The 12542-nt window shown below is 39.0% G+C and overlaps 1 protein-coding gene across 5 annotated transcripts in view; it reads right to left on the bottom strand.

Moving 5' to 3' along the window:
* The window catches only part of Cers6 (ceramide synthase 6), a 276713-nt gene that overhangs the window by 7526 nt on the left and 256645 nt on the right, over positions 1 to 12542 (bottom strand). For 2 of the 5 annotated variants that reach the window (XM_074071033.1, XM_074071035.1), the window contains 2 exons: positions 992 to 1148; positions 384 to 407 (listed from right to left, as the gene is read on the bottom strand). The exons of 1 other annotated variant lie outside the window; for it this stretch is intronic. In XM_074071033.1, the coding sequence (XP_073927134.1) occupies positions 384 to 407; positions 992 to 1148 (181 nt within the window). The remainder of the gene's footprint in view (positions 1 to 383; positions 408 to 991; positions 1149 to 12542) is intronic. 2 more of the 5 variants (XM_074071034.1, XM_020167975.2) reach the window with 1 other exon arrangement.

The following is a 12542-nucleotide window of genomic DNA, read 5'->3' as shown; positions in this document are numbered from 1 at the left end:
CTATGTGGTTCAGGCAAACAGCTGATGCCAGGCCTCCATTCTGTGCTGGTTAATCCTTCCCCCAGGTCCCCAGTAAATTTCCCCCCTATTTCATTTACCTTGATCTATTTCTGTCCCTTAGTCAACTTGTTTAACACCAATGAAGAAATTCTTCTTTCCTATTGAATCATGCAAAATCTAACAGACTACACACTCACACAAAAGGGCCCTGACAAAGCTCTTCCTAGTATCTTTTGCATTTAATGGAAACTCCTTCATATAAAGGCTTTAGTCAATGCCAACAGATTAGACAGGACAATATGCATGAAACAAAAGCACTTGAGTACCCCTCTAACAGGCAAGTGGCACCCAGGACAGGGAAAGAGAGTATATGGGAAACTTACATGTAAAGGGTTCCACTTCCCAGCCTTCCAGGGTGGCAGGAGGAAGAGAACAAACAATGAAGTAAGAAAAACATCATAGAGAAGGATCTGGAAATGTCACTACTCTAGACAAAGGCCTGAGGCTCGGGAAGTTTTATTCAAATCAGCCTCATGAGTCCACTTTCAACAAAAGAGACTAAACTAAATTTTGTTGGAAAAGTCATGAACGTATTTATTCTTCAATTTGAGATAGTTTTGTTTAAACAGGCATAATGCATCAAGCAGCCCTTCTCATTGAAGGAAAGAAGTTATTAAAATTCTGTTAGAATAAATATAATCAGGGAAGGACCAAGGGAGACAGAGAGGAGAGAAAGAACAACAAATAATACATCATTATTAAATCTAAAGTTACAAATGCAGATCATGGGGCATGATCATCAACAAAGCAATAGAAAACTTTAAAAATGAACTGGAGGGAAGAAAATAATTTGGTTTGTTTCTAGGTGGTTTTGCTCAGTTTTGAAGAAATAACACTGATTTGGATGAAATCCAAAATAACAGTTGTTTCAGAGGAACCAAAAATACCTAAAAATTTCTGGGACATATTGAAAAAGTGAATTTTAGCTTACCTTGCCTTTTGAAACAGCTTTGCAAGCTATTTTTACAATCAAGTAAGACCAGAAGCAGTTCAACCCTTGTATTAGCAACAGCAGTAGGTTAAACACCCACCAGGAAGGGTAAGGTCCAACGATCTCCCAACTTTCAAATAATGTGGTATTTAACACCCTGAGAAGAAGAAGAAAGTAATTACTGAACACCACATTTCACTCTGTGTTCAAAAGAGCCCTAGTTACTGCACAGAAGCATGAGGACAACAATCTTCCCAGACTGCTCACTCCCTTCCTAGGGGACAGTAGAAGAGTCACTGTTACAGTATTGTCCTGTGCTATGACTTTCACTGAGTTTAACTTAACTAGTGTATTTTTCCCCATTTACTTTTTAAAAAAATGTGGCAAAGTACATGCAACACAACATTTGCCATCTTCACAATTTTAAGTACATAGCTCAGAGGCAAAATGAAATCCACGCTGTGGTGTAATCATTCCCACCATCCATCTTTAGAATTCTTCATCTTGCAAAACCAAGGCTCTTTATCCTTAAACCACAACTCTCTATCCTTTCTTCCCCAGCAACCACCTACTCTCTGCCTCTATGAATTTGGCTACTCTGGGTACTGAGTTTGGATGGTACTGTATACAATAGCTGTCCTTTTGTAATGGGCTTCTTTCATCTAGTATAAAATTTTCAAGGTTTATCTACTTTGCAGCAAGTGTCAGAATTTCCTTCCTTTTAAAGGCTTGTTGTACCAACATACCATTTTGTTTATGGATTTGTCCACCAGTAGATATTTAGGTGGCTTCCAGCCTTTGGCTATTATAAATAATACTGCCAAAGGCATGGTATACAAATATCTCTTCCAGTATACATACATTTTTTGGGTATGCACCTAGAAGTGGGAAGGCTGAATCAATTTGATTTCCTCTTCACTTCTGTCACAACTTCCTCCATTAATTTTAACTTATTTTTTGGGATGTGATTCTACATCTAACTCCTTATTAAAAAGCCTGCGTGGTCTTTGAAGTTGCTTTTGCGCTTTCAATAAGTGTGAAGATTATCACTCAATAACATTGCACTGCAAGAAGAAAAATTAACTACAAAAACATTAGTTAAGTGCAAACCACTGGCACAGTGTGAATTAAGAATATGTGTCAGCAACAATGGGATTGGACTTTGAGCACATGATAAAAGCGAGAGCACACAAGGGAGGGGTGAGGATAGGTAAGACACCTAAAAAATTAGCTAGCATTTGTTGCCCTTAACGCAGAGAAACTAAAGCAGATACCTTAAAAGCAACTGAGGCCAATAGGAAAAGGGACCAGGAACTAGAGAAAAGGTTAGATCAAAAAGAATTAACCTAGAAGGTAACACCCACGCACAGGAAATCAATGTGAGTCAATGCCCTGTATAGCTATCCTTATCTCAACCAGCAAAAACCCTTGTTCCTTCCTATTATTGCTTATACTCTCTCTACAACAAAATTAGAAATAAGGGCAAAATAGTTTCTGCTGGGTATTGAGGGGGTGGGGGGGAGAGGGAGGGGGCGGAGTGGGTGGTAAGGGAGGGGGTGGGGGTAGGGGGGAGAAATGACCCAAGCCTTGTATGCACATATGAATAATAAAAGAAAAAAAAAGAATATGTGTCAGATCTAGGCTTACATCTAGTGTGTGTGTGTGTGTGTGTGTGTGTGGCATTAGAGTACCCTTAATTTTGTAATGTATCCTCTTGGAAAGAATTGACAATTGAAAGACATCATTTTGAAGGGATGCTTTGAAATGAGTATTCAAAGGATTTGTTCTTAATAAAAAATCATTCAAGTATAATAAATGTGTTTAGTTTTAAGAATCTGTAGGAGTATGTACTTGAGTTAGGGAAATTTATTTGAAGTAATTGGCATTCTATAATCCGCTGTCAGAACTAGAACAGAACAGTCACACAGAACGAATGTATGAAAATTGGTTCTAGTGTTTGTTCTGGTCTCTGTTATGTCTGCTCCCAAGTCCTTGGAAGATGATTCTCATCTTCTGAACCCATATTGCTGACAGAGCAGCAAGACACACGTGGTTTTGGAATCACTCCTTTTTTTCCCCTTTGGTTCTCTTTAGCTGGCATGAGGCTGGTTCAGAGATCTAAGGATGTTCCCAGAAAACTCACCTAAGAGCATTTTCACCATCTGCCACCACAGCACTTTGTGGGACCAGATTCTACAAGAGGGGCTAAGTGGACAACAGCTTATGACTAAGGGACCTGGGTAGAAAATTCTTGAATTCAGACATGGACCATTTGTACTAAAGCACAAGACAAACATTCAGAGAATTTTAACACAGAAACAATGTGATTAGTGCTTTGAGAGAGGTTAAGAAAAGTACTTTAATTTACAAAAGGAAAAAAAGTACTTGTAGCAAGTAGAAGAGGTCAAAGAAAAATGGAGAATGAAAAATAGACACAAATAGCTTTCCCACTCCCAACATCAGCAACCCCATTACAGACTAGAACCAGCCAAGGTTGTTTTTAATCCTTTCATACTAGTTATAGCTAAAGAGCAATGCATAATAAATATATATGCTATAATTCTAAAGACAATAGTATGGGATTGAATTTCACAATTCACTAAAAAGTATATTACTATATGATACAATAAGATTCACTTTGAGGCAGGAGACCTAATATAAGGATATCTATTAATATATTACATTCAAAGACCAAATTAGTGCAAACCTAGTTATTTCAATAGCACCAAAGGAGTTTGGTTAAGGCCAATTCTCCATTGCTGACATTTAAAAATTCAAACTCAAAGGACTTAATGTGATTGTTAGCCCTCTCAAGTCAGTATATTAATAAACATGTCCTTTAAAATCAGGTGTACACCGCTGACTGTTAATTTAACCATTATAATATAACATTATTGTAGAAGTTCTGGTCGTTACTATGGCAGGAAACAAAGACGTATTTCAAATAGACATAAAATATCTACAAACTTTCAAACAGACAGACATAAAATATCTACAAATATTTTTTAAAAAACAATGAAAATATCCCACAACAGAGTGGTCAATAAATTACTTTTCATTCCTATTCCAGAAATTATTAAGTCATTCAAAGTATTAAACTTTTTGTTATTTTGCATTACTGGTGATTGAACTCAGGGCTTCATGCATGCTAGGCAAGTGTTCTACCACTAAGCTACATTCACAGTCCTTAAACATATTCTAAGAGTTTCCAGTGATACAGGAAAATATGTGATATTATCTCAACCTCAGGAAAACGTACAGAGAGAAACAGAGAGAGAAGGAGTTATAAATCCTTGAAAGGAAGTAATTAAAGCTATTATAATAAGACTGTCTCTGGTAGATTAGGAAATTTTACAATTTCTTCCTTATATTTTTCTCTATTCCAAAGTCATAACAAATAATTGGAAAAAATAAAAGTTATTTGTGACAAGAAATAAATTAGGATAATGCCAATATTGCTGCCTTGTTAATTCTCCTGGAGGTACTGATCTCTCTAAAATGTCAGGTTGCAGGCTAGGGGACAACAGGTCTAACAGGACTCAATTCCATGGCAGAGCGGGAGAACCCACATACCTTACACTTTTCTATTTCCAGCACTTTGCAAAACACCTGGAGGGAGTAAGTTCACTAGATATGCTTATTGACTGTATTTTGTTTATTCAGCAATCAAATAAATAAGCAAGTACAAGAAAGATCTAGAACAATAACAATACTTTAATTTCAAAATTAGCTCTGCTTCTTGGCACGTGCACTATACACTTTGACATTCAGAGAGAATTTAATTTCATTTGAACAAAAAGAGGTCCTACATACAGAGCACCTGTGACTGCATCATGTTACACATTATGAGGTAGCCATGGCTGGATTACAGGCTGAGCACCTTACACAAACCTGTTACCATCTCAGCATGACAACCCTAGCACGAATGCTGCTGCTTGGCTTAATTTGAACATTCTATCAGAGTGGCTATGACATGGCATTCCCATTAATTTCAGAAATGCTGCATCAGCTCTGCTATGACAATCACTGGCACCTCTGAGACACCACTCAAACGTAATAGGGTTTCTCTGAAAATTGGGCTGTGTACAAAGATGCTTGGGAAAATATAACCAGTGCATCAAATGGATCTATGGCTAAGCAAGAAGACTTGTGTACATAGCACAATGAAAAAATGAAGAAAGTACTGTGTGGGCCAAAACACACACACACACACACACACACACACAGTCAATTTGTGATTCCTGGCTTGAATAATTACTATCACATCAGTGTTTCTCCCCCACAATAATTTGTGTACAGCATATTGCTTCTCAAAACATGATTTTCTCCTGAAGTAATGGTTAGCCTACTGCATCAAACCTCTGTTGCTACTTAACTCAATGGTATAGAGAACAGGGAGGCAGAGGGACAAGAGTTTTCTTTAATGTCAAGTTCACTAAGCCACTAGATGGCATACCTTGCACACACAAAGCATGCTCAAACAGGTCCAATCTGCCAGAATCTTTTGCCAAAGGGGAACCCTAGTGCTGAAAACACTTGATCTCTGGGTTACACCCTCCCTTGTACAAATCCCGTCAAGCAATGGGATGAAGAGGCTCCAGTCTGAGCCTTTCTCTGCATGACTCTTGATAGACAAGGATGACTGCAACTCCACAGTTATTCACTGGGGATGTGCAGACACACCACTGGCTACCCAGTAGCTTAGACTGGGTTTTTTTTTTTTTAATGGATGTTTAATGAATCATAGGAAATTAATATGGCTATGCTCTATTGTTAAGTTTTCTTCATTCTTACCTTCTGTGGATGATTCATCTTAACTTTGATTCCCACAAAAATACAGAATAAGGGGAGTGGAATGCAGAAAAGTATACAATGATTTTTGTTAAACAAAGAAAACACAAAAGCAGTCTCATTTTAATAAGGTATTTTAGGCTGTATTCATTTGCATTCTAAGCACCAATGCTACTTGAATCATTCTGTTTTCCCTTTTCGCTTCAGGATCAAGAGCTCTGAGACTGTCACAACACAGTGTATAAGGATTCACACTGGCATCTCATTCAGAAAAGTCATCTCTGGTGCTTAATGTTTTCATTCTCATTGTGACTTCCAAGTGAGTGTTTAATAGATGCCAAACATCCATGGGTGGATGTTTTGATGAGATGATGACCCTAGCCATACCGGCAAACTTTTATACATAAAGTTAGATGAACATTCTCATTTTCAATGCTATCCATCTTAATTTTAAAATAAATTCCAATGATAAAAGAACACACAGTGGTAATTGAGATATTAAAGATACCTGGTCTCTTTCCAGGGAGTCCCACTTTGTGAATGAGTTACAAGTATTTTTTGGTTTGTTTGTTTTCTCTTTGTTGTGGTATTAGGGACTGAATCCAGAGCATGCTAGGAAAATCTCTGTCACTGAGCTATGTGGCCAGTCATAGGTGTTTTTGATGAGATCATGGCCCTGGCTATCAAGGCAAACATAAGATTTGCCTCTACCCTTTCTTCCCCATTCTCTACCAAAGAGCTCTCTCTGATCTTAGGGTGTATGTTTCTGGAATTATCTATATAAAAGTATAATAATAATGAGACTCACATCAAATTCAAAGAGAGACAAGATTTCTTCTCCAGGAAGCAGCCAGAGTCAGGGGTTTATTCTGAGGGCCACCACATGAGAGTCATCATTAAGTCAGGTCATTAGATCACTATCCCAAGAAATCCTCATTGTTCTGCTTTTTAAAATAAAGCTCCAGGCCTAAATTATACCCTCATCAAGACTGCTACAAGACTGAAAAGCATATTTGCATTGTTTCCCCTTCTAAGAAGACATCCTCACTCACACTCGGACTTCTCCACACGGCTGTTATAGTCAAGTTGCCTGTGTTGGGAAGCCAGTTTCTGGATTGCTTTGGGTTGGGTACTTAATTATCTTGCATAAGAGTTTCACTTATCTATTAGTTCATAGCAAACATGGAAGTGATTTCTTTATCCCTGATAGGAATCTGAACTTGAACTTGGACAAATGATCGCTTTTTCATTTAGAAATGGACATATTAATTCTGTCTGTATGTCAATCCAAGTAATACAGGGGGTCAATTCATTTGTTTTTACTTTTAGTTTTAGCCTGGGCAGACTGAGGAATTGGTCCCTTGACACATCACAGGAAGTGTGCAACTGGTGACCTCCTGGCTGGGCAGACATTTTTCTCAAAAAAAGGTCTCGGGTTCTTGGTGTCATTTGCTGTCTGCCTACAATCCTTACCTCTACTGCCTAGTCTCTTTCCTGTGTTCCAGAATTCCCAGCCTGAGTTCTCCTGGCTAGGACTGTATCTATCCTGATCCAATAGGCTTGTTTTCAACCCTGTCTCCTTCTTTGTCGTCTACCTGTTGATGAAATGGACTTTTTCCTAGCTCACTACAACTGCTCTTCATTGAGTTAAGTACTGTGCCAAATCTTGTTACAGATCTTATTTCATTTTGTCCTTTTAATGTCCCTAAGAGCTTCCCATATGGTATTAATCTTGATTCTACTTAAGATTTATTGAAAATTAACTGGCAGGAACTGGGCTCAGGCTTTGCATGTAAACTCATTTAATCCTTATGAGTTAAACCCTACGGGACAAATTCTATCCACCTCCTAACCCCACAGTGGGTACTGCTGTTACTCCTATTTTTCAGATGATGAAACTGAAGCACTGGGAATTTAAATAACATTCCCAAGATGAGAAGTAGGAGGTGGGGAGAGCTGGGGTCTGAACCCTGTCTACCAGTCTAGGCCCTCAGTGGCCCTTGTTGCTTAGCTCATGCTTCCAAGCCCTCCCAGCCTGTTCTCAGCTGTTTACCTTTTGCTTCTTTATGCACAGCCACCACACTATGCCACAGAAAGCGCACAAACACATCTGCTGTTTGGCATTTGTATTCATCTTTCCCTCTGGCCTGTCACTCCTTGTTCTTGTTTCCCGTGATGTGTATCTTGGGCTCCTAATCTGATTTTTTGGCAGCCATATTACAGGTCCTTTCCTGCTTCAACAACATATTTGGGCTTATTGAACTGATTTCTCCACTTTGGCCCACCCCATTTAGCCCTTAAATCCCAGTAGACTTATCCACACCACTGAAAATCAAATAATGCCTTTCACTACTGCCTTGTCATGTATATGAGAAAATGGGAGTGCCAGTCCTATGCTCTTTGCTTTTCTCTTTGGAAGGGTTGAGGCCTTAGTGTATCCCCAAATAACCTTTACTTCAATAAAATGTTAGATGAGGCTGGCTCCTCCTGGGCAAGTGAAAATCTAAGAGAATGAGACCCATGGGACTCATTCTTCCAATTTTTTTAAAGAGTTTAAAGCCATCCTCTATCCTCACAGGCATGATGGAAGAACATGCTCTGAAACCTCCTCAAATTTTCATGCTCATCCCCTGAAGGGCTACTTTTTGTTCTGTCTGCTCTATGGACCATTCCCTGTTCCTTCCTAACTTCCTCATCCTCATTTCTCATGTCTTCTTAGCTCTGAAACTCTTGCTCATGATTCCTTCTGGTTTATGGACCCTGCATTTTCATATGGTGTCCCCAGTGTTTAACGCCTAGCCTCACAGGACCCCAGGAAGATTCTGACTTGTCCTGTGCTCCCTGCTCTAGGGTCCCCTGGCACTGACTCAACTTTCCCACTCCCTACACCAAGCCATGCCAACTCTCGTGAGCTTTGTGAGCTCTTGTCCTGCTGACCTAACTGGGGGCAACTGGAGATGCAGAAAGGACAAAAGATAGAAGACAAACATGCAGGAAGTTGGGGTCAGGCGTGCTGTGCGCTCAGATGGAGACACACAACAGCCTCAGTACTTCTTTTTTATTTCTCTTTTACTTTGCTTCTTTTCTCTATTCTTTAAAACCTTACTTCTTCTCTCTAGTCTTTAAAACCTTACTTCTTTTCTATTCTATAAAGCCTTTCTTCTCTTTTACTCTTTAAAATCTCAATCCTTAGACCCACACTGCTCTATGCTTTCTATAATCTCTCTCAAAGTTCTTGGTCCTCAGAATTGCACTGTCCCATGTTTCCTCTAATCTCTAGCATAACCCCTGAAGTCTCGGTCCTTAGACTCTCAGACACACAACAGCAGCTGTCAGCAATGTCCGCAGCAGGCCACATCTCACAAGCAGCCAGAAGCCAGCCAGTCAATCAACTGCATCCTCCTTCAGCGAGTCTTTTATATATAGTCCCAAACAAAGAGGTGGAGCAACAGTTCTTGGGAAGCGTGGCATTGTAACAAGAGAAACCTGCAATAGTACTCTTTGAAACATAAACATTTTAGGAAAAGCAGCTGTGCTGCATTTTGCACTTGCCCTCTTCTGCAGCTGAAGCTGTGCCAAACTCAGCTTGCAGATTATTTGACATAGCTGTGCTTATGTCAAGTTCTCATAGGCTTCTCATACTCCACTCCCCACAGCCAACTCTTCCACCTACAGATAGGGAGGGTAGAAGTGATTGGAGTGGAGCAGGAAAGAAGGGACCTTCTCTTAATCCCACTCAAGCTGTATTTACTTTCTCCTCTATGTAGTTATGTGGGCAGGGATATGACTTGGTGTGTGGGATTTGTAAACATGCATGGATTCTACTGGAAGTGTTGTAATACATTAAAAACACTTTCTGTTTTTATTTAAATATTTCCAGAATCCAACTGTAAATTTTATCTTAGAGAACTGTCTCTGAGAATTTTGGAAGTGCTGCTACAGAGAGAAAATGTATCACAGGCCTGCAATCTTGAGGAGGCATTCTGTACCTTATTGTCTTTATTTAATCCTTTGGTTGGCAAGAGAGATATAGTAAACATGTTTTCCATAAAGAATTGCCTCCCCCAGACTAAACTGCAGCTGATGAAACTGAATTGCAAGATGCTCAAAATCATGGGGGAAAAAAGAAACAGAAAAAAAAAGGAAAAAAGAAAAAGACTGTAGGAGACTAAATGTAGAGATTTAGATAAGAAAAATTTGCTCTTATAGGCTACACCCGTTGAAAGAAAAATAACCCATAAGAAACTATATGTGTTGAATAATAACAAGGCAATTGATCAACAAAAACAGAGCATTTTGGTAAAAAAAGAAAGTTAAAATAAAAAATGATGTTGGCTATTGGAATAAATGCTTTCAAATACAATAGATGTGTTTGGGTGGGTGGGTGGAAAGAGTTGCTTACTCAGGAAAGAACTGACAGTACTGAGTATAATGTTTCAACTCAAAATCAAAACAGTGAGTTCTAGACTCAGCTCTTGCATTTGCCAGCTCTTATTGTGAGTCACTTATTTTTTCAAAGCCTAAGTTTCCTCATTTATAGAATAAAAGCCTAACACAAGGCAATTACTAAAGATTTCTGAAACGCTAACATAAATAACTGAATTCTTGTGTTTTTCAGATTTACCTTAAATTTCCCTTGTTCTTATTGTTTTCTCCATGCAAAAGATTTCCATATGTGTAGCTGTGTTCTTTTCAAGTGAGTCATGTTTCTTTAAATTTAGCTCAATAAAGCCAAGAAAATAAGAAGAAAGACTTTGTTTTGTGTTTTGCTTATAGATTATGGGTAAAAGAAAGTAGAAAACAGGAAAACAGTACAAAAGCCAATCTTTAGGAAAGATGTAAGGTCTTGGGCAAATGCTGTATTTAGGAGAGCAAAGCTTTGCTAACCTCTGGCTCCAGAGAACATACACTGTGCAAAGCCTTCGCTTCCAGACATCCATCATGACACAATGGCTGCAGGGATTCCTTGGCAAGCTTAACTGTGATGCCGCTCCTGGCCATAGGCCAACTTCCTTGCCACTCCATCTCCAGCTTCCACATGTAAAGATTCAGTCAGGGATACACAAGGCTGGGCCAGGCCTGACTTGGCAGTGGAAGTGAGTCCCCAGTCCTCACCTCACATTCCTGTTCAATCTGACAAAGAAGGAAGCTACCAGCAAGAATCTATGCGCAATGTGGAATTGTTGACTATATAACTTGACATTACTAGACACATTCCACTGCTGAATGCAATCAATATTCTTAAGAATTCTTTTGCCCCTGTGACCAATATGTTGAATAAAAAAATTACACCCCTAAAATTAATGAGACATCTGGGACATTTGCATCATTAGAGCAAATGTAGCCCTGAGAGGGATTTTAAGATGGATAAGATCAGTGTCTGTACTGAGTTTACAATTAAGTGTAGGAGGATTACAAGATACAGTGATGGTTGGGGCAGAATGTCTTAAATATAATAAATATTCTAAGCCATGGTTATATACAAGGAATCACCTCGCATCACTTTGTGGAAGTCTTTCTTGCTGGGAAGAGAAGTTTGAATTCACAATAGGGAACAAAAGACATCTGGGATGATCTGGGAATGGGTATGTGGGGGATTAGATTAGGCATGACTTAAGAGTCTTGTGGAAACTGTGATTGGATGGTTTCCAGCGAGAGAGGGAACATAGGGGATGCTGGGTGTGGGGGCACTACAGAGATCTTGGCAGAGGACACACAATTTTAAAAAAGATCAAGAAAACAGCTTCTTTGAGATACATAGATGCTCTTGAAAAATAATGCCCAGTGGCTGTGGTTCATGGAAACAACTAATCCAGAGAAGGGTGGAGCAGTGAGAAAAGATAAATAGAAAGAAGGAGATTCCTAAAATGAGAACAAGTCCTAATTTATTTATCAAAACGGCTCACATAGGAGAGTCTGCTGCTACCCTCCCCATCACTCAGTAATGCTCTGGGTACCAGTATAGTGCCTGGGTGACAGCAAAGTAAGCTGTTGTGACCCACACTCTAAACTACTTCCTTGATCCCTGTTCTCCTTAGGAAAAGTGGCCGACTCATTTACAACAGCTAGTTTTTGGTATCATAATAAATAAGTTTCCTGTCCATATCCAGTCCCCAGACTCTTAACCTGGCACTTGTTGCTAACAGCTCACATTTGTGTTGGCTGTAAGATTCAGTTTTGGGGTAAGAAGGTTTATGATCAGGCTCAGTGTTCTCATTCATATGTAGCCAAATGATACACATCTGTTTTCTTGTATGCCTATCTTTTGCAGCTACAACATGAAGGCAAGTGAAAGTAGAAAGGTAAGGTTGGTTAATTATTTGGTAATGCAGAAAGGTAAGTGGAATTAACTTCTCTGAATTTGTATTGCATGCCTGAATTTGTACGCTGCGAGGAACTATGGGGGACACATAATAATGAGCCCTAGAACTCATACTCTAGTTGAAGAATTGGGATTGAAATAAAATTGTCATATTCTTATCTACCAGATAATGTTCTGATATGTAAAATGTACACATCTTTTTTTTTTCCAGTATTGAGGTTTGAACTCGGGGCCTTGTGTTTGCTGGGCAAGTGCTCTACCACTTGAGCCTATACCACCAGCCATTATTTTTTGCCATCAAAATGTATAATCTTCTGATGGTGTGTGTGATTCTCTTCCCAAACATTTGTCCTAAGGAAGTAATAAGGGATGTGTGAAAGAATATATCTGAAAGGATTTATTTAAACATTATTTATAATAACAAACCACTGGAAACAT

Source organism: Castor canadensis, chromosome 4 (assembly GCF_047511655.1).
Source record: "Castor canadensis chromosome 4, mCasCan1.hap1v2, whole genome shotgun sequence".
Lineage (NCBI taxonomy): Eukaryota > Metazoa > Chordata > Mammalia > Rodentia > Castoridae > Castor > Castor canadensis.
The sequence above is the reverse complement of the archived record's forward strand: the minus strand, read 5'-3'. Positions and strand labels throughout refer to the sequence as shown.